Raw genomic sequence first — 25348 nt, 5'->3', positions numbered from 1 at the left:
CGCCAGACTCTGTTGAGAAACAGAAAAAGAGGCAACCTAGATCTGGTGTTGTAAACAGTGTTTTATAATGAATACAACACAGACGACGGGACTGACAAAATAAACAGACGACAGGGGTGGAGAGGGAGGGGTGTTAGAGAAAGTATGCTGAACTACTCAGCAACAGCCACTCAAGTCGTGACGTGTTCACGGTGCTTCCTGCAGCGCTTTAACCCGGGTCCTAGAGACAGTACTTGAGCTTTCTATTCGCTGCTTGGCGCTGTTGCTATGGGGCTGTGCATGTTGAGCCGTGCACGTTGCACCGTGCATGGAAAACAGTTTGCGTGTGCTGAGTTTGGGATTAGGGCAGAAAGTGTCAGGAGCGGGGTGAAGAGCCCGCATCAAGAGTGCAACATGATGAAACGTGGTTTTATTTTTTTGCCACTTCTGTTGTTGTCGCTGTTGTTTAGCCTACCTTATTAATGGTCATCATCCAACTAGAACACCGGACATTTATTGTATGGCTCCCTGTGTGTCTGAGACGGTGAACTTTGTGGTTTTATAATCATATTTAATCACTATTCCTTTTCATAAGGATTTTGATTTTATGTTTGGTACAAAATGCACATTTATTTAGATTTTATTGATTGTCGTGTACCTGTGAACTTTCTGAATAATGAATTTATGTTGACAATATAATTATATCTGTAACATTAAAGGGACCTCAGTGGCTCTAACTTTTCAATATAGGGACCTAATAGTGATTCTTAAATATTAATATATCTATAAAAAAATAGGCTACTGCTCATTAGTAAGTTTACTGTGACTTTATCAAGTATGTGGTGTCGCAAAGCTATAACGTTAGTGTGCACCTTCTAGTGAAATCATTGATGATGAAATCATTCATCATACTCAATGTATATCGGCAAATGTGACAACATAGGGACTAAATTTGGTCTAATAGTGCGAATTATGATGCGGTAAAACTAACATTTAAACCTACATTTTATTTTATTTATTTTTTTTACCTCTAGCCTATATAGCCTATCTGTTATAAACACCACAGCGTGTCTGTGTCTATCATAACATGCCGATGAAATTATTATAGTGTGACGTGTCAGCCTATATTATTCTTGTGAAATCCCACCTTGTATTAAAGTGATTTACAGTAAAAAGGAGCCATATAATTCTGTAATAATTGATCCAGTTATATCCATAGCCACTTCTCAGAGATACAATGTAGGCCTAATGAAAGTTTTTATTTATTTTTTTATTTTTTTTAATCACGATGCTGATAAAGAATTCTGCTGCATTTCAGCACCAACAACTAAAGATATTACCGGACACTTAAAGGGGGACAGTCTGCTGCTGGATCACACCCAGCACCGCGTGCTCGCGCCACAGACGCTCCACCGGCCGGGCGTGTGTTTTGATATCTCGCGGAGCTGCAATAGAGCGCGCGGTATGAAATGTATGAGAATATGACACCACTGTGTGTACATGTGTTTCCTACAGCCCGGTCTGTGGCATATTACAAATGCCTGACAAATAAAAAGGCACCTGTTTTCCAAAAGCACTCTGGTCCGGTGGCAAAGTGTCGTTTCAAGAGGAGGACTGGTTATTATGTTGTCCCTCGTGCTTTAAGGAGTAAAGGGGGTGTGTGATGTTAGTGTCACCGACAAAACTTTAGACAAGCACTTGCAATCAAAAGTCAGGTGAAAACAAGCGGACGGTAACACAATGAATAAAAATCAGTAGGCTAAGTAAGCGCTAAATGGACACCTAGCAGATGTTTTTTAATTTTTTGCTACGATAAAACAAATCGTAAGCAAATCATTTCAGCTATTGTGTTCCGGAAACAAACAATTCTTCGACATTAGATATCCATGCATATATGTATATTTTTAGATTTTAGTTAGAGCCAACACTGTTTAATAAAACATGTTCTGATTCTGCTGGTGTTATCCCCAGCTAGAAATTGGTTGCCAAGCATTGCATCATTCCTTTCATGTGACTCCCATACGCCCCAAATTCGTCCTGGCCGTCTTATGACTGCATCACAATTGCTGCTCGTACAAACTATACAGGCTAGCGAGAAAACAACCAGCTGAGACGACACTAGGCCCCGCCTCGGTGCTGGTTTTCCGGCCACTCTATTGGATGTCGCCAAGGGAAAGATCTTACCTCCGCGCTTCTGATTGGAGCGTTGCAACGTCGCTCATCCCGTTTGCTGTTAGGCTGTGATGAAACCACCTTCTCAAGCATAGTTCGGTTGGCCTCTCCCTCAATATAAACACCGCCGGGAGTTTCCGAAAAATCACATTCAGCTGTCAAGACTGAACAATGGTTAACATGAGCTATCACCAATTTTCACTAAAATATCCACATTCGAGTTCAAGACAGTCGAGAAGGCGAGCGAATAAAAGAAAAAGGGTAAGTGGAGATTCTTGACAATTAGTTAGTCCATGTTTTTCAGTCTTTCCGGGGACTATCGGCTACTTAACGCACTCTTGAAGTGGTCTAGGGGACTGGACAGACAAAAAAAAAGCATGTTTCTGGCAGCTATCCCAGTGCCATTTTTAGAATACCAGTTGTTTTAATCAATCTCAATTTACAGAGTTGTTTTTATGTGTTGTGTTTGCTTCGCCTGACAAGTTGTCAAGCTCACACGGACTTCAAACGAGGAACTTTTGACTGTTGAAGCGTGCCAAACGTTTTAAAATAATTTTGCAAATATTGTTGCTTCGACAGCAAAATACTTCCCGTTAGATGTTTCACTGTCATGTAATTTGAATAAAATAAGAGACATTAGCAGACTCCGTGTGACGTCTGGCAGTAATTAGTGGGGCTGTTGACTCTGAACTGAAGGGCTTTTATTTTTGACAGCTGTAGATTTTAATTACCCCCCCCCCCCCCCACACACACACACACGTTTGACAAATACCCCCCCCCCCCCTTTTTTTTTTTAAAGCAAACGTTTAGCACTAAATGCATAGATGTTTACATTGTTATGTCTTCTTTCCCAACCCACTATTTTCCCCTCTCAGTGCGTTTCCTTTTGTTTCGCCCATTCCTCCTGCTGGACTTGCATTTCCATGACGTAATTGTCTTGGCTCAGAGTGGACATGTAACGTTAGTCTAAACTAAAAGAAAATACTTAATATTTTGAATATAAGAATTGTATAAAAATCTATAAGTTTTATTCACGTAATTGACGTTTTACTGCCTGTGTGATCGCGCTACCACGGAAGTTCAACATTTGAGATCCAGTTAAAAGGATTTCGTTCTCCTCTCTCTCTCTTTTTGTAGTTTAGTAATTAACATCACTGCCAACGCTACACATATGTAAGAATGTTCTTTTAATTATTTTTTTTATTTGGTCATCAAAGGTGAAAAAAGCAAAAATTCTTCTTTATAGTAACTATTTCAGCTACAAGCTTTGTCTATAATTATAGTAACTGGTATGGCTGTTTAGTAATTTTGAACAGCTGTTAAGTAATCAATAACAGTTGACTTGACTGTCAGGCCCTATATAATGGTTTACTCGCCGTTTTTAACCACTTGTTTATCGATCCCATCATGTTTTGAGGACCGTAGAAGGCAGGGGGCGCAGTAGAGAACATTTTGGTCTTTGTTTACAAGAATCAAGTGACATGAATTTTATTACCATCCTTGTTCTAACAATTGTCACTTTGTATTATTATTTATATTTTTCATCATTTTCCAGAGCAGCCATTAATGTTTAATTTAAGGTACCCTTTGTTTCCACACCAAGCTTGCTCTGTATTTGTGCAAATCATCATTTTTATTCTGAAATCTCAGCAAATGCCAGCTGTTAGAAGAAACATTCAGGTTTTTTTTTTTTGGTTTTTTTTAAGGACTAACCCATCAAATACTTTTCTCTTTCAGAATTGTTGGGACAAGCTATCTCCAACAAATTGGCAGACTTGATTAACAGAGACTTTCCAAAGGTAAATTGGTCTTATCAGATTTTATTATGAATGCTGCATGTTTTCTAAAATTTTGACTGAATACACTTGCTTATTTTAAATAACTTTGTACTGGAAATTAAGTTATTGAAACCTCTTACACATTTTGGATCTTCAAATTCCGCTTATTAGCAATTTTAGTGCATTAATTTCCTCATGTAGTGTCACTGTTATTCCTTCACCATTAAGTGGATTTCCCAGTATACTGTACTTTAGTCTAATTGTGATTATCATGGTTTTTGTGACTTGTTGGTCTAACGTGAGGTTGCTCTGCACTCGTCAGGTCCAGTGTGAACCGTGTGGCCGAGTATCTGTGAGTTGCGACCTACTGGCGAGATGACTGCCGAGTGGCTACACCTGCCCCCGCCGTACCCCCCTGGCGTGGGGCCGTTGTGTGGTGCAGAGTTGGAGGCGTGGTATGAGGACTTGCAGGATATTCTGGGCTCCGACGCAGGAGGGGCAAAACTAGCACGTGCCCCAACATGCACCGAGGTCAGTAGCTTGAAGAAGGAAATTGTTATCACACCCATGATGAGTGTAAGCGATTTTGTCAAATGTATTTTTCATTAATATTTCTCTTTTAGGTTTGTTTTACCATTTTGCGAATAAATTCCATTCATATACTAAGTGATGTGAAAAGGACTTATACTGTCGTATTTTATATGTTTTGGCAGGTGTTGATATTTCCGTTTTGTGCTTGTAGAAGGAGCCGGAGTTTCTGGACGTTCTGGAGAGTTGTTCTCTGACCTGGCTGACGGATGGAAGCCAGACGTGGGGTGAGGGTGTTCAGAGGGCAACAGAAGAGATCCACAACACTCAGCCTCTGCATCACACCTCGTCGTCATCCTCCTCCTCCTCTTCCTCCTCCTGCATGAGTCCAGCTGTTGCAGAAGATCGGCGGGCAGAGGCCGATAGTGGGAGAAGCGGCGATAGCTCGGCAGGAAGCGGCAGTGATCTGCTGCCTCCAGAGTTCTTCGAGTTGCTGAGCGAAGGAGGTGTGGGAATGGTGGATCCAAGCGGAGTGGTGATCAGCGGTAGCTATTATTACCACCACCATCAACACCACCAGGCTAATGTCCATCCTGCGTCCCCCTCAGCCAGTGAGGAGGAACTGCCTTGTGTCCCCGATTCTCCATCCTGCTCCTCCTCAGCCTCCCAGTCGCCATCTCAAAATTGTTCTTCTCCCTCCTCACCTGTCTCTTCTCCCTCTGTCTACCCGTCCTCCCGCCTGGGAAAACGCAAGAGGACCACCAGCGAGAGGGCCAACGGTGCCTTGTCCTCCTACGCCGCCTCCACACAGCACACATCCCCATCCTACTCATCTGCCAAAAAGAGTCGCAAAGAAAGGGAGCAGGAGAACGAAAGGAAGGTACAAGAGCTGACTGAGCAGAATGAGCGTTTGAAAGCGGAGATCGAAAGGCTGGGAGAGGAGGTACAGAGGACACGTAGAGCCCTGATAGAGAGACTAGTCAACACCAGGAAATGAGGGGGGGGAAAAAATGTGAGCAGAGGATGGAAGAGAGGAATAAAAGATGACCGGTCCTACAGAATTGGAATAAGGAGTGGTGGGGGGAAAGGTTTACTATGGTGGTCATGAAATGCCTTTTTAGACAAGAAAGGAGGGAAACCAAAGATTATATTTTATAAGAGAGGATTTTTGGAAAAGACGGAGAGCTTAAGATGGCAAGAAGTATGAAAGTCAAGACAAGAAAAGGCACATAGAAAAGGGGCTGCAACAGCATTGCGGCAAATAAAGACACAGCATGTATAAAGGAAAAGGAAGAACAGACAGCTCTAAGTGCAAATGATACGGTGGTTCTGATGAATGTTTGTCATTTTTAAAGAATGCCTAACTAAGTGAAATCAAATATGATGGTAGAAATAACAGGAGCATTTGCTGATTTGTATGTTGGACAGAAAGGAACTTATTTCAGAATGTGCATTTCATTGTCACCCGTTCCCACCATTTTGCAATAATTGTAACTCCTATGTTAAGGGCTGCAATCTGGCTAGCAGAGATTATTTGCCCCCATTTGTGGAGAGTTTAGGAGCTCAGGAAAAGTTTGAAAGTGCCCAGTGCAGTGTGAGTATGTGAGAATTTTTTTTTTTTTTTTTTTTTTTTTTTTGGGGGGGGGAGAATTCATACAGTTTCTTACTTTTTTATAACCCCGTGGCTTATGTGTATTTATAAAGTAACTAGGACCCGGCTATACTTTCTCAGCTTACCTTTTCTATCAATATGGGGATTTGTGGTAGAATTACCACAAGTTCTTCCCTGATTTACTATTTTTATATAATGCTGTAAAATATATATCACACACACACTTGTACTGTAATGGCTTGTACTGTAAAATGCCAACATACTCACTGTCTCATTGTAGTCACAAATTGTTAATTGTAGAATTATATGCATGCCTTTTATCATTGACATCAAATACATGTATTTTACCATACCGTTTATTTTATCTTCACTGTAATCACAAATTTGCAATAAAAGAATATGTGCAATTTCATTGTGTCATGTAATGTTAATTTGCCTGTTTAATCACTTGTGTATGAATTTTTTTTCTGTAGAAAGCACTGTAAAAAGGTAAACGAGACAGGGAGTGCGATTAGAGTACATAAGTTTAAATTAACTTAATTCATTGGATCCAAAAAGTGTATTTGTAGCAAATGGCAAAAAACAATTTCCCAGAGGATATAAAAAAACATCTTTAAATGCACAACGCATCTTCCAACGCTAATATGGTATGCTGACTGTATCACAGGGAGAGTATAAAATCAGTTTCTTTTGGTGTAGGGATTTGGAAAAATCCCTCCATTCTGTAGCTGTATTCATTTGACTCTCTCTTTGTGTGTTTTCATTTCCCCGTCGGCCTATCCAGCATTTCATTAGTCCTCAGTGCCAATACCACATTGTCTTAGATCCTGTCACGGCTTTGCCTTAAGCTAATACCCTCCTCTCTCTCTCCGTGTACATCTTGTTCCCATTCTCCACTATCATACCTCAAGCCATTCTACTCTTCCCTTCCTCTGACTATCATCTTCCAATTGTTTTCTGTCTCACTTCTTCTTGCCCTTCTGAGGTGCAGGCTCAGGGCTCTTCCCCTCAGCCAGAGTGAGCTGTTTCTTCAGGTCCAACAGTACGGCTACCTCTGCTGTGATCACGGCCTTCTCTGCCTTCTGGGCTTTGAGTGCACGCACCTTTTCCCCCTGTGATAGATAAAATGGACAGGATTAAATAGATTTCTCACAACTATTTGTCTATTAGTTAAACATTATAGCTCATATGGAAAAACAGTTCGGCCGCTTTCTTGTCAAATAAGACGCAATTTACTAACATTTGTTTGTTAGTTTGCAATTACATGCGTCTGTCTGGGTTTGGAAATACAGTGAATCAAACATTTGATTCCCAAAAATTAAACCCCAAAAAATTATTACAAAATTTTTTATGTATTTAAAAAATTCAACAATCTTAAATTTGTAGATAAAACAATCTTGATCATTAAATTACAATGTCAAGCATTCCCATATAATTTTCCAAATAGAAATACAAATTAAATGTAGCTTATAAAATGAATCGTTATTTACTTCAGCGGCTGGTAGTTTGTTGTGTGCGCAATTTGATTTTTGAGGAGATCATTTCCATTCCTTACGGAAGAGGACATCCGTTTTGTTATCCCAGTTATAAGAAGACAATTTTAAACACAAAGCAATACAATTAATAATAATCTTATTGAACAAAATGTAAGTTATAGTGCTGTTGTGTATGAAAGAATTGGGTTCACAGTTGGTAGCTGAGGAGCATGTTGCCTCTAGCCAGCGATCTCACCTGCTCAGCCACAGCCTGTGTGAGCTGCTTGGCTTTTTCTGGGTCCCCCTTGGCAGGAGCGACAGGAGCGGCAGGAGCTGGCACAACGGCGGGCTCAGCGCTGCCAGCATTCTGGGCCGTCGTCTGAGGGTGGAAACGGACAGATGAAGGTTTGAGACATTTTGACAGTATTGTTTCTAGAGATGACTTACTTCATTCCAGACAATAACACTCATCACTCAAAACATCAAAGGGGTTTTATGAGTCATTAAGTGTGAATGGACAGTGAATCACACTGGACACAAGGGGATGAGTAAAAATGAAAAACCTGAGCACTTTAGTTGAGCTGCTAGTATTAGTGAAGGCATGCAGTAATTAACATTGACACAGCAGCACCAGTGTGGACCGACTCGTCTCACACACAAATACCGCTCGATACCTTTTTTTTAGGTGGTTCATCTTCCGGCTGGAGGCAGGCGGTTGAAGAGAAGGTTTAGAGAGGGATTATTTTTATCTATATGATGGATGTTTAATGCAAAATTTGACCATTTATCGTGTGTTTGCTCTACATCATGTTTCAAAAGATACTCCGAATACAGCACAAATTCTTATTCATGACAGTCCTGTGAAAAGGCTATGCATTGTCAATTCTCTCTTATTTCATTATTCATAAATAGTCAACCTATATTACTACGAGACCTGACTGAACTCAGGCACAGACCATTAGGCATCATAAACATCAAATACCTGTTGTCCACCAAATCTCTTCTTCAAAGCCTCAATCTGGTCCACCTCCAGTTTCTGGAACAACGGGCTGACCTGGGAATAAAAACGGGTTGGCAGGGGGAACAAAAAGGTAGAAATTAAAAAATAAAAAAGAATACACGCACAAATAGTGCGAAAACTTTGTGATAGTGGATCCAGCCCAAGGCCAGTGGTGCTGGAAAATTAACCTGGAGGCTCTGTGCTCATCTTTGAACAAAGAGGATTATGCAAGTAAGTAAGTAGATAACTATGTATGAGAAATTTGCAGAGTTTCGATCATGATCACCACTCTTCAATGCAGCATTACAGTGATGACAAAAGACGTGATTTGCCAGAGAAGTTGTATGGTGCATTACTCTGTGACAGAATAGTATCGTCTGCTGCTCTTTGTCTAGAGTCAGGAATCACGATAGCCTTAGAGATCGAATGCTGCGCTGGAAAGGCTGCTGCAGACACAGGTCACCACAATTAGGCCTGTAGGGACAAGTGGCCTGAGAGAAACTTACTTTTTTGAAGGCTGAGGCCTCCAGACACACCGTCTAGGATATTATTATTACTGTTATTATTAAGCGTGTATACACGTGACTACAATGTCCTCCAGAGTACTAAAATATTGACAGACTGTTGCATCCTCATTGTATCACCCAGTGTTAACAGAAGGTTCCACAGGTTTGTGTGTCTGCATATGTATGCGCTGTGTGTGTGTGTACTTCTTCAGGTCATACTCACAGTGCCAATGCGGTGGCCGGCACTCAGGGTGCACACAAAGGTGCCAGTGCCTTGCAACATGGTATTGATGCAAGACTGCGGGGCATTGAGTTGATCCCTGATGGTCTGGCTGACCGTTGGCATGTATGGCAACAGCATCACTGACAGCAAGCAGGCGACATTCACAGACACACCGGTCACTGTGCCCGCACGCTGCCTAAAAAGAGGATAAATGGAGATCAGTCAGTCAGATGCCAATAAATGGTCTTTTAGCTATTCTTACAATGGATAGACATTGATTTTAATTACTGCTCCTCTAGTTGGCTGCACATGCACTTCTTTCTTCTAGTAATTGATTTCACAAATTCAACCTGCGCTAAATCAAATGATCTTTTCCTGTGCTCAGTGTTACATCACTGTGAATGGAGGAGTCCTTTTTCAAAAGGTCGGTCTCCGTTTTAACATATTATGAGTATTCACACATTTGAGTCACAGCTAACAACGTGCAACACAGACCTATCTACCAAGTATGAAGCTACAGAGGTACAAGATTGTGTTAAGCTGGTCAAGGCCATCTCACTTTTCAGTGTCACCTCCCTTGATCTTCTTCCACGGTTCGTTGACCTGAATGTACTGGTTGCCATGGCGAGAGATGTTGAGGATGTGTTTCAGGGAGTCACGGATTCTGGTGGAACATTTCAAGGAGAATTTGATGACAGCTTGGACAATGGCAGCGGACCAATGTTAATCTAACTTTTAGGAAGTTGTGATACCACAGCATATTTTACAGAATCTATTCCTGTACAAGTCCAAGTATGGGTTTATCTGCAAGTATGCTTACTGCTACATCTCAAGATGATACAATTACCAATCTAATAATAATGTAAAACTGAACTGACGCTTTACATGTACATTTTCTAATTTGAATCATTTTAAAATCAGTGAATTAAACTAATTAAGGACAAGCAGAATTTTACTTCTGAAAAGTAATTTGAATTCTAAAAACTGTTACATTTCTGTCTAAATCCCAACATCAACCATTTTGACATCTTACTTGACTTTGTCCATGTGCTGGATGTACTGCTGCAGCTCCCAACCCACCAGAGCCAGGAGCTTCTTATCTTCCTGCTGTAGCTCCATCGCAGGCACACACCCCTCAAAGAACTTAGCGACAAACATGCCAGCTCTGGGGGGGGAGAAGGGAGGGGAGAAGGGAGGGTGGGTTAAACGAGACAGATGAAAATAAAATGGGGGTCAAGAAGAAATGTGTGAACGGAGAGATAAAGGGCAGTGAGAGAAATGGGGAAAGAGAGAGCAAAACGAGAGAAGGGCATGTTACTTGACTTGCTAATTGTTTATAAATTATAGATTTTGTTGCCAGATGTAATACAGTGCTCTGCTAGTACAAAATTAATACAACTGTGTGCTGCATTGAGCCTCTTCACAACTCCTTTTTAAAAAATGAGCTTTGTGTGTAAATCAGGAGGATGTTCGTAGTGAGGTTCTTGTCATGTCTGTTCTATATTTTAAATTTACAATGAACTGTGATTTTGACGTGCAGAACATGAACTTTGTGTGAACATTCTTAATTTGTTTTAGTCTTTGATTAGTGAAACTGCTAAGCCCCAAGGTTTTTCATCCTGGGAAAAAAAGAGCAATATTCATATTGTTACAAGAACTGAATCAATCATAATCAATTAAGTAATATTTGCTGCTTGTACATTTTAGGTAAGGATTTACCCATTTCGGTTTGTCAAGCTGATAATTTGTTAAATTCTCAACAGTCAATATTTGAACTGGACAGCATTTAGCTGGCAAACCACAGCCCAGAATTGAATATGAACTTGAAAAAGCCCGCATCAGATTGACACACTGGCGCTAATGATGTTGTGATTTGGTGATCCAGGCAAGGACAGAATTTCTTTTCTGAAGCAGAATACTTTCTACCTCCAACACCTTAGGCTGGATGCAATCTACAAGATATTTTTGAACCAATTAGGCATCAACGTTGCTGCCCGAGACCAATTTTGAAGATCAAGGTACTTTAAAAAAAAAAAAAAAAAAAAAGCTGCAGAGAAAAATCTTTGATGTGGGATTTAACCCTGATCTTTTAAAAAATCATTTGAGGCGATGTAATTGGGGCTAAATTACACCATCCCAAACAAATTTAGAAAACTAGGGTGAGCCTCTTGTAATAGTTACTGCTCTAACAGACTTTTTTCAATGAGTACAAGAATTTGGAAACTTAGTTGTTAATTGGACTGGATGACAGTTTTGCTGCGTATTTACTCGTTGAGTGAAACTTATTATGTACAAAATGTGAGCAACTTGAGGTGGATGGCCCCATTTCTTATTTCACTGGTGACTGATCTCAACCGATAAAACGATCAAAATTGAAAGCCCAGTAACAAAAAGTCAGATGGCACTGAATAAGTACCATGAGTGTTAAGCTATAAGGAGACTGGTGCAGGACACTTTGTTAGGGTCATTAGGGAAAGCGGAATTCTGACGTGGATCTATTTCTCACTGACTGTAAATTTACTCTTTGCTACATGTACAAAGCAAGAAATCATTTAAAAATATGGGCCTATTATCAACCTGTTGATGAAGTTGCCCAAGTTGTTGAGAAGCTCAGAGTTGTTCTTTGTAGCCATGTCAGCCCAGGAGAAGGCTGAATCCTGTCCCTCTGGACGGACATATAGAAGGTAGAACCGCCACACATCAGACGGGATGCCCGTGTCCTTGGCCATGTCTCCAAACACGCCCAAACCACGGCTCTTGGAGAACTTGGTGTCTTCATAATTCAGATACTCTGTGGGGAAGTTACAGAATCAGTTACTTTCAAAGCTGAACTTAAATTTCCAGTGTGAACGTGACCATTCACGATGTCTGTGCTGCATAGCTTCTAAACAGAGTGAATGTGCCATTATAGTATTTTTAAAACCATTTTAAGATCTGTTGTGAATCCCAAATAGTCTATTAATATTACGTATAAATAATAAATGAAAAAGGTGAAATCAGTCATCAAAATAAGCTTTTACCAGTGGCAATCAGGTGGTTGACCAGAGTGTAGTTGTCCTGAGCTCCCAGTAGGGAGCAGGGAAACACCACACTGTGGAATGGCACGTTGTCTTTGGCCATGAAGTTGTACAGCTCCACCTGGTGACAGAAACATAACACTGCACTGTGAGGATGACATCATATTAGATCATCGTGAGATCATCCAGTTCAAAGAGGACTTATCAGCTCTCTCTAGCCCCCACCCCCACCCCCACCCCTCTCTCTCTGCAAATACAGGCCAACACACACACACACACGCGCTCAATCCTCCTGAAATGAGTCAGTGAGAGTGAAGACGATATGTTAGATTTTTTAATCTGCTGGATAAAAAAAAAAAAAAAAGAACTTGCAGTTAAATTAACTCCACATGTAAATGAACAAGATAGCTAACCACCACATGTTTCCAGCATGACTTGATTTGCTACTGTGTTTGTGAGAAGCCGAATGGTGTGAAAGCTTAAAATATATATCCCCCTTTCTAAGTAAAGCTGATGACTGCAAACAGCAAAAAATAAGAACACCTATGGTAGATACGCTGAGACTGTCTCACAGGGGAGGAATCTAGAAGTGGACCACAAGAGTTCAAACCACATTGTACAAAACTGAACGTACATTTTATTCATACTAAAAGAGGAAGTTATGTTTTCCTCTGTTTCACATTAGGGTTATATGGGCTAGGAATTACACTGTGTTCTAATATAGATTGCAAAACACCAGATGGGGCAATGAAAAAAGCAATCAGACCCATTCTATGTTGTAAAGAGGACAAAATCTCTGCAGAGCCCGTGCATCAGTACTCTGCTCGGCTCATAAATTCAGACATGTGTGTTGGAGGGGAGAAGCAAGCGAGGGATGGGTTACCTGACGAGGATTCTTCCACCACCTTTCCCATTTGTCGGTGTAGTTGGCGGTAATGGACAGATAACCAATGGGGGCGTCAAACCACACGTAGAACACCTGCAGAGGCAGCAAGAGTCATGATGAGTGACAAAGGATGCATGTTTTGCATTGCTTTGTGTTCCAGAAATTCATTCTGGATGACATGAATCACACTCAAAAAAGGAAACAAGGGGTAGGAGCATTAGTGTACATACTAAAAGAATTGGTCAGTGTTTTAACATGTTTAGACATGCCAGACATAGACAGTCTCCCAATGAAGCACACATGTGCTATTAGAAAGCACTGCTGTATCATCACCGCAGCATTTGCAAACAGTTGATTAAGTGCATGGTCATTTTCAATGTTTAATTAGGAATTGGACCTTAGATATTAAGTGTTTGCATTCATTATCTTCTCAGCAGGTAATTTAGCTCAGCAGTAGATTTTTATTATGCTTCAATAAAAGAGGAAAAAAATAGTGTGGTAAATGGATTTTTTTTTACTATTTAATAAACTATCAACAAGCAAATGCTATCAAATAACAAGTTTTTGTAATGTGAAAAATAGTTTTTTTTTAGTGTGACAAGAGCAGACCTTATCTTTGAAGTCGGGATGAGGTACTGGCGTCCCCCACTTCAAGTCCCTGGTGATGCAGCGAGGTTTGAGTCCATCTCTCAGCCAGGAGCGAGTGATCTGTTTGGCATTTGCCGTCCAGTCTCCTTCGCTGGTTGACTTGTCCAGCCATTGCTCCAACTGAGTCTCAAGCTGCATGAAAGAAAGAGGGAGATTGAAAATGCTGACGAAAACAACCAAATGTCTTAACTCTAAGCCACAGCTCTAGAAAGAATGAAGTCATTTATATAATAAAACTACCACAGGAATAACTGCCTTCCACAAGCTGTCTGACATGGAATTCAACTTTACACCTGATGCTTGTACTTGTACAGGCTAACTATGTCTCGATCCCTGCGACCAAAAGAGGAAAGTGTGAAAAGCATACCTTTGGCAGGTCCAGGAAAAGATGTTTGGAGGAGCGGATGACTGGAGTCTGCCTGCAGACCTTACACTGAGGTTCCTGCAGGGGACAGCCATCAACAATGATCAACAATGTTTAGGCTAAGTTTAACCTGATGGGGTTTTTTTTTTTCACCTGTAATTGCAATTTAGGGGTGTGTAGATTTTTCATACAGCAGCCCAAATAGACTATACACGAACTGCTGCTTTAGTTAATAAGTCACCCTGCGAAATGTAGAATTCACCAACAGAAGTGCATGTAAACAAGCAAAGATAAGGCAAAGTAGAAAACCAAATACTTAAATTTAGTACCAGAACATGATTTTTGTCTTTTATATATTAACAAAAGAACAAAATGGTAAAGCAATACCGCCAATGGCAATAATAACCATAAATTCATTATCATCATTCTCCTCTTGCCCTTTATCATCAACATGCTTCCTTCCAACTCACCCTGAGCTCCACAGCATTAATGAGTCGTCCACACTTGTCACACTGGTCTCCACGAGCTTCTGGGTAGCTGCATTGGGGACAGATTCCTTCTACGAAGCGGTCGGCAAGGAAGCGCTGGCACTTTTCACAGTGCAGTTGCTCCACCGTGTCCTCCATTAGGAAACCATGCTTGTGGAGTCTCCAGAAAATGTTCTGGGCTATCCTGAAAGGATAACAGAGGACAAAGATGGTTGAAAGGTACTTCGGGGATTGTGCCTGGTTGCAAAGAATTTTTAAACAGTTAAAGGTGTATGAGCAAACTGACAATTGTGTTGTGGGAACTAATGAGCCATTAAACCCTGACCCCATTTTTGTTTTCCAACTCCGATTGATACTACTCTTCCCTGTTGGCTAGAAAATGATGTAAACTTTATGGATCAATATTGCAATGTAGAAAAAAAAATACTAGAAAAAGAAGGGTTTGAAGAAGTGTTATTGATTTGGTAAAACACACATGAAGTAAAATGGTACAAAAAACAAAGATGGTAACATTTGGTGGTGGATTGGTAAACCTAAACTGTAAGACCTGATATCCAAAGCACTTTTCATGAATCAAGTTAAAAAAAACCTTTTATCTTTTGGGCCGTTTTCCTTCTTCAAAGAACATGGTTCTGGTGCATGGTATTTGATGCCTTTTATGTTGTATTCAATCAAAGCAAAGGCCCAAAAACAAACTATCTTTGTAATCCTTTTCTATGTACAAGCTCAAGGATTAAAGTCTCACATCTTTACGGAAAAGCGCCTCTCTTTTGTCTCCCATATCCACGTGTAAGTAGGTAAACCCATCTTATCATTTCTATACAAACACAAAATAATCACATCACATCCACTCCATTGCTTTCATTAATTCCTTTGAGCAACAATACATAATTTGAAGCAATTAATTTCACCTCCAGACTTTCGTTACCTCATCAATATTATAAAATGGACAACTTTAGTACAGAATGTCCAATGTATTTTTTCCTAGATTGACTCAGCCAATGCCTTTCCTTTAGGGCTGACTTTAGAAAAAAAGTGAAGTTGTTAAAAGTGATTCTCTTTCTAAATACATCATTATATTACAATGAGGTGGAGCCTCACCTGTTAGTAAACCATGTATTGTACCAGTGTTTGACCAGTTCATACGTGGTCAGGTGTCACACATGAGAACTGTAGCTCCAGACATGTTGTAGCTTTAAAACATGTGTTTTATTAAGATTTCTTTTTTTATTTGATAAACCTCTGCAATGTAAGCAATAACCTACATTCTACAATCATGCTCAATAATCTCTGAGATGAAGGGTTAGAATTTATACTTGAGGGGGCTAGACATCCACACCGGTATCTACTGAAAGATTATAGTAATCCAATGTTTTGTAATTGTATGGAAATGCGTTTTCTCTTTCACACCAAAACCAAGCAGCATCAGAACCACATCCAACCCAGTACAAGACCAGTACTCATCAAGTGAGCTCTTGATTATTATTGGAGAGATCACAATTCAGCTAGTGCTGCTATTTACTTTTGACTATGATGAAAGACCTGTCTATTTATCACATAACAGGAGATTATATTTTTACAAAACAGGCCAACTACAGCTTTCTCCCCTGCATCCACTTACTCTGTCTGCTTCTCGGTAGTGGTTCTGCCAAAAAAGTCGAAGCCAATCTGGAACCACTTGTAGATGCTGGTGTGAATGGCGTGGTACTTGTCGCAGATCTGCTGCGGTGTCAGACCCTCCTCTCTGGCCTTGTTCTCTGTAGCTGTGCCGTACTCATCTGTGCCACACACGAACAGCAGGTTCCAGCCTCGCAGACGACCGTACCTTAGAGGAGAACAAGAATGGAGTCAGTACAGTAAGACATAAGGGACACTCAGAGAGAGGGATGGCAAGAGATGGAAATCTTTGTGATTGTGATATTGAGAAGCCCTATAAATGCATTGTATTCTATGCACAAGTATGCGTACATTATATACACACACACACACACAGGATTGTGCATGCTCTTGTGTACATTTAAAAAAAAAACTGTTTTTGTACAGAGGTCATTATTTTGACAATGATCATCAGTATCTTGTTAGCAGACAGAAAAAAAGGAATTTCAAGATCAAATTCCAACCTGGAGAAGACGTCAGCGCTGAGGACACAGCCAATGATGTTGCCCAGGTGGGGGACGTTGTTGACATAAGGCAAGGCGCTGGTCACAAGCACGTTTCGCTTGCCCTCCTGTGGCAGACTATTAAAATGTAACAGAACATTTTAGTTTCTGTGCCACAGGAAGTTTGCCGATAATGTGATCCCCACATCATCATATAACATCCTCAACTGCCACAGAGACACACACTGCAAGTCACTGAGTGTCTGCTTAATGTCTAGAATGGGAAACAGCACTTTTAATTACTTACATGGGGTGCTGTCTGTCTGTAGCCAATGGGCTGGCGTTCAAACTTTTACTCCAGGTGAGAGCAGCTGCCTCCATCTCCTCTTCTGAAACCACACGCTCACCTTCCTCACCCTAAACAGACATTTAGAAATTGAGAATCATTCATTGGGAATTAAACCAAAACCAACTTGTAAGGTTAGTAATATCCACAAGTAGATATTTGTATTTTAATCCTGCTGTTTTAGTAACTTCAATTTGTTAAATATTACCAAAACCTCTATAAATCAATTATTTAAAATCATGGAAATTTTGATCAACAAACATAATAGTTTATTGCGACTGAAAGCAGTGAAACCATAAAACTGGCATTAAAAATCTATAATGAATTGGCTTTGGGGACTCGTTTAAAATCTTTTTCCACAACTTTTATGGCTATGAAGAGAGTTGCTCAAGTTCACAAGTGTTTCCCTTTCCTAACAGGGGCAGTCCTTTTTAAAAAAAAACAACAACAACAAAAAAAAAACACCTTCTCACTAAACTACCATTTCAAAAAAGACAAATCAAAGAATCAAAATAAAAAAGATTTATATGTTCCATAGTTACACTTCACAAAAATACCACCAACTCCTACCTGACATTTTGTCCACCAAGTCTGAAGCTAAAGCATGGAGATTTAAACACTCTGCAACTTCCTCTGACAGGGAGCAAAAACTGCTCCTGCTACATTTGATTGACACAGGTTCAAATCCTCCAATGCTCGCACAAGAAAGAGAATAGAGGATAAAGAAATAGTGATGTAACCTCTACATGCCGCATGTTCTATATCCTAACACGGGTGTTAATGTAGCTTTCATAGAGCTGGGTTAACTCTCACACGGAGACTGCGTCTGCTTTACAAGAGAGCCCTGTTTAGTTAAAGTGAGGGGAATTCAAGCCCCGCGACCCGCCGAATGCTTTAACTTTCTTTCTAATAAGTAAATAAGCTACAGTGAAGAAAAGACATAAAATGTGGGAACGGAAACGTGTGACAATACACGTGTCTCGCAAGGTTTCTGTTCTTGGAAACCTCACACACGTTTCTTGTGTAGTTATGCACTGACACACCATTGAATGCTTTTTTGATCGGTAAGAATGCTTTAGGTCTAGCTATCCCGATGATCTGGCTAATACCTCAGCAGGGTTGCTGTTGCATGGCCGTGCATCACTGCACTGGCTGATTTGTGGGGCGGGCTGCCTTTGCATGTAGCTCTTTAAGCCCTGCAGGCCTTTTCCCTGCAGCACTTTCTGAACAGCAGACTGGAAACTGTGCTGGTCAAACCAAGCCTTCACACACTTGTGTTCACCTGAAAAGGAAAGCAGAGGTTTGCGGTAAGGAGCGTTCAAACACAGAACAAAAAAATCTGGAAATAAACCATTTGAAAGTTAAATAAAGGAAGACGGTAAATAAAGGAAAGAAATTTGTTTAATGAAAATGCAGAAGTTGAGGTATTTAAAAAAATGAGTTCAGAAAATGAGTTCATGGATGGACAATTTATGCATGGACAATAAGAAACATGTTCAAATTTATTCTTACTCAGTGCTAGTGACGAGTCAGATAAAACGGGGTACAGAGCAGCAGCCAAAACAACATCAGCAACTGAAACGGCTTCCTGAAACACAGCACGGTTTAATGAACTTTTTTTTTTTTTTCAAGCAATTAACACACACCACTCCTGAACCTGCTCTGCCATGACCTTAAAATCCTAAATGCTTGTTGTGAATGCCCTGAACAAAGCAGAAGTGGAATCCACCTGCCCACTTGTGACTTTGTTCATACAGTACAACCATGAGGAAGACTATTTTCATCATGACCACAGTGTGCATCTCAATAAATATAGACTATATGTACTGCTGTGATGGCCTCACTGTATGTGCTTACCACAGTTTTTCTTTAGCTTTGCACAGGGTTCCTCCAAGCTAAGCCTATCACCAAGAGACTTAACAAAACACATTTCTGTACACATGAAATATATGACAGACGCAGATGACTTGTTGCCACAGGGGCTGCAGATGCCACAGAGATCTGATCCCCATCCACCCCACACACAGACATGCATTACATTACACACACTCAGGCACTTCTGAAACATAAGGGACTTCCTCCCCAGATAAATTGTTTTAACTTAAAAATGCATCACTAGCTCAGCATCAGCAGCTGAATAAAGAAGAGAAGAAAGGAAATGTTGCCGGAGGAGCCTGGTGTGTTAGAGGAGATGCTCAGTTAAGCTCCGCTCAGCTTCCAAAGAGGCATCGTGAACTTTTCACGCGATCATATATTATAGAGACTGAAAAGGCCTTGTTTAAGTGGGTATGTTTGCCTTTCTCTTCTAAATGTGCTCACACTATACATGGCACCTGAATGGGCACTGAAATTATTAATGTGTACCCCAGTTAAACACTGCGTCTTCCCCTTGCTCAAACTTTGCTCCAAGTGGTTTAGGGGCCCCTGGAGGACCTTGGACACCTCTGATCCTTTTCCCTGCAGCACTGCCATGTGAAGGGCCTGTAACAGCGCAGGCTGCAAAAGTAAGACAAAGCAGAGATTAATTAGAATTGATTAATTGGCATTAGATCAAGCAGTAAATCAAAGAGGCATGACTGAGGTTAAACAGTTAATTTCCTTACACCCTATAGAACATGTTGACAGATATTTTTCTGCACATTGTTCTTTTGAGAGCATGAGTTTAGCTGCATGGATTTATGTGTCCTTTGGCTACACATTGTGGAACAGAGAGAGAAGAGGAGAATGTACCAAAACATGATTTGAAAAAAGTTTGCATCTCAAGGAGGTTTAGTATGTTTGTACAACAGATTAGCAGCAAACCGAAACTGTCTGTTTTTTATGTAGCTCTTACCTGGAGATCTGTGGCCTCCCATTCAAGCCACTGACTGCAAAGCTCACTGGAGCCTTGTCCACTTACTTCAAACAGGTATCTAAAGTTGAAAGCAGATGGAAGTCCTGTTAAACATTTGCAGCTTACTTGGTTTCAAAAGGAAACACACCTAAAATACAGACATCTGCCACAAATGTGCTCCGTCCTCTGGAGTTAGTTACAGGGTGCCTAAAAAAGTTATTGCAATGTAATCATTGTCAAACTAAAGCTAAAATTGATATCGTTGCCAGCCTCTACCATTCTATGGTATAACAGAAGCATTTTCAAATAAATACATTACCAGATACGTAAGATTCATCACCAATTACACTTGTCAATGAAATGTTGTAACTACCATTAAAATAGGACAAACACAGCTTTGGCTGCTGACAGGGTTAAAGGATCAGTTTACCCATATTACAAAAACACATCTTGCCATTTAAGCTCTACTGGTATACAGCCATGCAGATAGTTTTGGTTTCAAGATACCTATTTCAGAGTTTTTGCTGCCACACAATTTTTTTGTGGGGCTTATGGCATTAAAACCGGAGCAGTTACAGCCAACGCTATCTGCTGGTCTACATACAGATCAAGATAAGTGAAAATATATTTTGGTGGTTAAAATGACCCTTAACAGCCTCCATATTCATGCCAACTTGGCATTGGCATTCATAAATGGCCAAGCAGGACGAACTATAAACTACTGACTGGCAGATGGCATTGGAGCTGAACAGGTGCTCTCCACTGGGCAGGAGCAGTGCTGGCAAGGCTGGACGGCTAAGGAAGGGCACCACTCTTACTGGAAGAAAAGAAAGAAACGGAAGTCACAATATTTGTTAAGATAATATCAAGTAAAATGCAAGACGGTTATGTAGTCGAGAATTTTTTCTATACTAGTTAGACTAGATTATTCCCCTTATGGGACATGTTGATACAAACTGTAGTTCCTCTTTCTAATAACGGATAGCTGTCTTTAGAGACAGAAGAAAAATCTAAAGCCATTAGATCTGGGCTGAGATTATATTCGAATTTAACTCTGTATCTTCAAGTAGAACCAATAGAACAAGACTCCTCACATGCTCAAAGGATAATCCTGTGATCAAGCTCTCAGCATCGGTTAAGTTACTAGATGGTCTATGAAGAAACCAAGGTCACGTAGAAGCTCAAGGATTTGATTTTTAGTGATGTCTTCTCTTTGACAATAAAATCGGATGTGTTACGGTGGCTCTAGGATTCAATACAGCAGGAATAACATTTACATGTTTTTACATTACATTAACCTTAATAAATGTGCAAAATTTCAGACTTTGTAATGATTCAACTGAAAGGCAACAACAGATATAATATCTGTTCAATGAGCACAGTAGTGTATTGTTCAATAGACTAGACTTTGAACAAAATGCATAGTGACGTGTGTGTTTATATACAAAATGTACTTCTGAGTACAGTCCTTCATCCCTCATCCACTGTGGCTGCATGCCAGATGGTCCTGGTTATTCATCTCTGTGATCCAGCTTCTAAAGAGGACCAGCGCACATCTGGGACTGGGAGTGAAGCCTCTCTCACATCTCTGAGACAATCAGACCATAAGCCTGAAGCTGTGATGTATTATTATTGGATTAGAAATTCCCAATTCCTCTACACAGCAGCTTTGAGATGATGTTCCACTAGACTATGCATTGTAAAGTCTTTACAGTAGCAAGAGTATAGCCAGTCCGTATGCTCCCGCCATATTCTGTGTTGAAATGTGTTGAACTTAGGCTAGGGAGGACTACTTGCATTAAACCACATCAACTGTTTTACTCAGAGATTAGTCCAATAAGTCCATGACCATTAATGGCGCCCAAGGAGGGAGTGATCTGGATGAAATCAATATATCAAGATCATCGTACAGACTTTTATTACCATCAATAAATATATATGCCAGCATCTTTGTTTTTGTTTTGTTTAACATTTTGTTGGGTGCAGCCAAACCAGATCCACATTGTGGATTCATCCTCAGCACAGAATAAAATCTATAGGCTACACGGTCCTTCTTTATAACACTGCGACTCTGTGGACATTAAAGCTTTCAGATTGTCATTCACACTGAAACTTTAGCGTGGACTACATTGCTGCAGTAATCAGTGTTTAAAAACAAATATCTATGAAGCTGTAACTGATCAATGAACAACCATTTGTCATGTTGTGATTAGTCACACCGATGGAACATTCCTATCATAGTTATCATGATGGAGATGATGTGAGGATTTCTGAGTGAGGATGATTGTGGTGGAGCTGAAAAGACAAAATGGAATTTCCCATCTCAAGTTTATTCAAGTCAGAGCTCAGGGTTACGCTCAGAGATTGTTAAACCTGCATTCTGAAAAAGGGCCAGGTTATCTATCAAGATTTTTTGATGGGTGCAGCTTAACCAGTCTGGCAGCATAACACTTCATGTCTTATCAGACAATGAAGTGAAACTGTTGGCAGGCTCAAGTCAGTCTTATCACTTTGGGGGAAAAAAATTATATTTATACAAACACTGACAGACCGATTAAAGAATATTTTTATCCATGCATCTATATATCTATAACAATACACTGGATTGTGTCTGTATAACACAGCCCTACAACTCGACCACAAGTAACCCAATCCAAGTAAACCCAGACTCTTCCAGGCATGAAGGTAAATACTGATTGATACTGAACACCTGAGTGTGCACTGCTCACACACTAAATGTTAAGCTAAACCATGCTGTCTCTCACCTTCGTGGTTGACATACTGGACGTCGCACTGAACTCCGGTCACTTCTAAAGCAACTAACACCTTCAGGCAGTGCGGGTTGCCTTCACTTACAAAGAGCTTCATCTTGCCGTTGGTAGCTAACTTACTTCGCTGCGTTGGAAACGATAACTGGCTTTAATAGTGGCAATATTTTCACTTTAAATCAAGTAGATGCCGGGAGAAACTTTGTCTGTGTGTGCCGTCCACACGCTGATGCAAGCAGTGCCGGCTGTGTTACAAATGGCGGAGATGTAGTTTTGGAGCCGTGTCTGTGTCGTTCACAGAAAGGGTCGCGATCTGACAAATTGGACTACACTTCCCACGAATAATCTTTAGAGCGTAACGTCAACATGCAGGAGTTGTGCTTGGTTTTTTTTATTTTATCGTAGCACCGCCGGGCGGGATTCGTCTACTGTCATATGCACTAAATACCCCGCGACGCCATTCACTCAAATGAGCGCACCACAGCCCCACCCACTTAGTAATCTCATTGGTTTCGTGTAAAATCACATTGCGCGATTGTAGCCAATCTTAAACGACCAAACCCACACAGCGAATGCTATTTTTCATCCACTTAAAGAGCCAGGCGGATGTAATATCATGGGCTACACCGGGTAACTTAGTGCTAATGTCTCACTGTTAATTTGTAAAAGTGCACGGCGGAGTTCTTCTCTCTGCTTCCGTTACCATAAATTAGGTGAAATTATCAATATATTTTTTCAATTCTTCCCACGAGAAAAGACGCAACTCCTGCACCAAAAAACACAACTGAGCTGTCATCACGTCGCTGTGAGGTGAGTGATGTTGTGTCCCTGCACGATGCAAAGATGAGATTCCTGCTGAATTGTCTAGTCAGACCGCTTAATTTCTGCTCACTGCAGGAAATGTTTTCTGCAAGATAAAGCGCTTCTCTTGTTATTTTAATCGACTGTGATATTTGTGCAACTATACAAACTATGAATCATAAAACCTTATGATTGGGATTGGGATAAATAAATTAGATAAATACACATAAATATAATGTAGATTTTAATTAACATTTTTCAAGTTGTTAGATCTTATAATTATATATAAACAATAACTCTCATCAGTATGAATAAGTATCTCATGGTTTTAATGATCTTTTTACCCAATAATCACCATTGTATTTGTTTATGGAAACTGTAGATTATGCTTTATTTCAAAAAGTATATTTCAGAATGATTCGTTTTAAAGCTAATTTAAGCCTCGATTCCGTGGATAAAATTATAATACATTTATCACAATGCTACCATCTACTGTAAAGTTTGTGCAAATAAAAAAGGTGTAGACAATTGTAAAAAAAAAACAACAAAAAAAAACAACGATTGTTTCCACAAATAGATCTTGCACTTAGAAATAAGAAGCCCACTTTTTCAAAAACAACTTATTTTTCCACATCATGGTGTCAAACCACATGTAGCTACTGTCACAACTGCTCCTACTAAGATGGGGCGCTGCAAGAGAATCACAAAAGACCAACTTATATTGACCCAACATATTTTGAATTAACATAGATCCAACATGCACTTAACACATGTTAACTTCCAACGATGTCTTTTCCATTTTTCAAAGTTTCTTGTCCAGCCCCTCCCCATATACACACACTTATTTTTTTATTTTATTTTTCACATCAATTGCGCTTTCTTTTAATTTATGTATACCTAGTCCTTCAGAGGATGATGTATTCTCAAATATTTAATCACTACAGTGGTGCTGACTCTGTGACCCAATTTTTGGTCATCTCAGTTTCCCAGTCATTAAATGTCACACTGATAAGAATTGCGAATCTCAACGTTTTACATATGACAGACCAGACGGAAATATTTGCATGCTACTGCGACCAAGCTTAAGTCCTTACGTGCTACAGAGAAGTGCATGGAGGGGTTAACCACAGGGTGTGATGGAAACAGTTTGACTGACGCATTGCATTTTTGCTGTTTAATAATCTTTCTTAAATCCATGCAAAGCAGGAGATTTGCTCCCCTTTTCGCCAGACTGTGACGACACAGGCTTGAAAGATAATTCTCCAGTTGCAACCTTGCTGATTAAAAGTGCCCTGTACCATGGGCAGTATTAGCAGGAGGGTTACAAGTTCGCTGTGATTGCTACTGTGCTTCGCAGACTGTGGGCGGTGCAGTGTGAAAGACAGATTCAGAGACTGAAGCTTTTAACATCATGGTATGGTACTGGTCAGATTATTCTGCTGTCTGTATCTAAAGCAAAATGATACAGTAGCAGATCACAAAGTGCAGCAAAAAACTAATTTGACTTATCTGCCTTGTACTATACAGACCAGGTGAATGGCACAACACAACTGTGTCTCTGCATAATTTGGAGTCCTAAGTAGTCCTAAACTTGCACATATTACAGATGGATGTTTTTTTTTTGGTATTCATGTGCTGTTTTGTGATTACCTTGCCTACAAACCTTTTCTACCCCATTTCTAAGTCACAAACACATTTCCATTACCCAATGCCGTCATGTGACATAGTTTCATCAGAAGAGAGAGCCTCTAACTGGTTAAGAATTATGGTATATTCAATTTTTTATTTATTTATATCAAAAATATAATTTCCTGAACTCAGTTGC

At 40.2% G+C, this 25348-nt stretch overlaps 3 protein-coding genes across 11 annotated transcripts in view; 2 read left to right on the top strand and 1 right to left on the bottom strand.

Moving 5' to 3' along the window:
- The first annotated feature begins 2260 nt into the window (after window positions 1-2260).
- ddit3 (DNA-damage-inducible transcript 3) lies at window positions 2261-6476 on the top strand. The gene is made up of 4 exons (XM_038697521.1): window positions 2261-2412; window positions 3889-3950; window positions 4252-4460; window positions 4672-6476. Exons 3-4 carry the CDS (start codon window positions 4305-4307, stop codon window positions 5452-5454), a joined length of 939 nt encoding a protein of 312 aa, XP_038553449.1. The 5' UTR covers window positions 2261-2412; window positions 3889-3950; window positions 4252-4304; the 3' UTR covers window positions 5455-6476.
- On the bottom strand, window positions 6095-22969 carry mars1 (methionyl-tRNA synthetase 1). Of its 3 annotated transcripts, none has more exons than XM_038697508.1 (22): window positions 22720-22822; window positions 20681-20771; window positions 19955-20033; window positions 19486-19617; window positions 18634-18709; window positions 18231-18403; window positions 17083-17192; window positions 16797-16913; window positions 16298-16501; window positions 14659-14860; window positions 14192-14266; window positions 13786-13956; window positions 13174-13269; window positions 12294-12411; window positions 11851-12064; window positions 10307-10438; window positions 9833-9937; window positions 9274-9469; window positions 8527-8598; window positions 8219-8245; window positions 7801-7923; window positions 6095-7181 (listed from the first exon to the last, which is right to left on the bottom strand). In XM_038697508.1, the coding sequence occupies exons 1-22, from the start codon at window positions 22820-22822 to the stop codon at window positions 7032-7034; spliced, it is 2766 nt and encodes a 921-aa protein (XP_038553436.1). In that variant the 3' UTR covers window positions 6095-7031. The 3 variants fall into 3 exon arrangements, with proteins under 3 accessions (XP_038553436.1, XP_038553437.1, XP_038553438.1); XM_038697510.1 differs by lacking the exon at window positions 6095-7181 and adding an exon at window positions 7593-7619; XM_038697509.1 differs by lacking the exon at window positions 8219-8245 and having other exon boundaries at window positions 7032-7181; window positions 22720-22969.
- A 335-nt stretch (window positions 22970-23304) lies between these two features.
- arhgap9 (Rho GTPase activating protein 9) overlaps window positions 23305-25348 on the top strand; it is a 47410-nt gene continuing 45366 nt past the window's right edge. For 3 of the 7 annotated variants that reach the window (XM_038697517.1, XM_038697515.1, XM_038697514.1), the window contains exon 1: window positions 23306-23532. The gene's annotated coding sequence lies outside the window, so the exon portion shown is untranslated. Of the gene's footprint in view, window positions 23533-25348 lie in introns of all 7 variants that reach the window. The other 4 variants (XM_038697516.1, XM_038697511.1, XM_038697512.1 and 1 more) reach the window with 2 other exon arrangements.

This window comes from Micropterus salmoides, unplaced genomic scaffold, assembly GCF_014851395.1.
Source record: "Micropterus salmoides isolate LMB-PRFRI ecotype aquatic unplaced genomic scaffold, ASM1485139v1 Ms_hic_scaffold_4, whole genome shotgun sequence".
Classification (NCBI taxonomy): domain Eukaryota; kingdom Metazoa; phylum Chordata; class Actinopteri; order Centrarchiformes; family Centrarchidae; genus Micropterus; species Micropterus salmoides.
This window is presented reverse-complemented; position numbering and strand designations above follow the sequence as displayed.

Coding starts and splice junctions, on each gene's coding strand:
- ddit3 (XM_038697521.1), top strand. CDS start 4,305: ATGACTGCCGAGTGGCTACACCTGCCCCCGCCGTACCCCCCTGGCGTG. Junction 4,461..4,671: donor GTGCCCCAACATGCACCGAG/GTCAGTAGCTTG, acceptor TTGTGCTTGTAG/AAGGAGCCGGAGTTTCTGGA.
- mars1 (XM_038697508.1), bottom strand. CDS start 22,822: ATGAAGCTCTTTGTAAGTGAAGGCAACCCGCACTGCCTGAAGGTGTTA. Junction 12,412..13,173: donor GGTGGAAGAATCCTCGTCAG/GTAACCCATCCC, acceptor TTCTGTCACCAG/GTGGAGCTGTACAACTTCAT. Junction 12,065..12,293: donor CAACCACCTGATTGCCACTG/GTAAAAGCTTAT, acceptor ACTTCCCCACAG/AGTATCTGAATTATGAAGAC.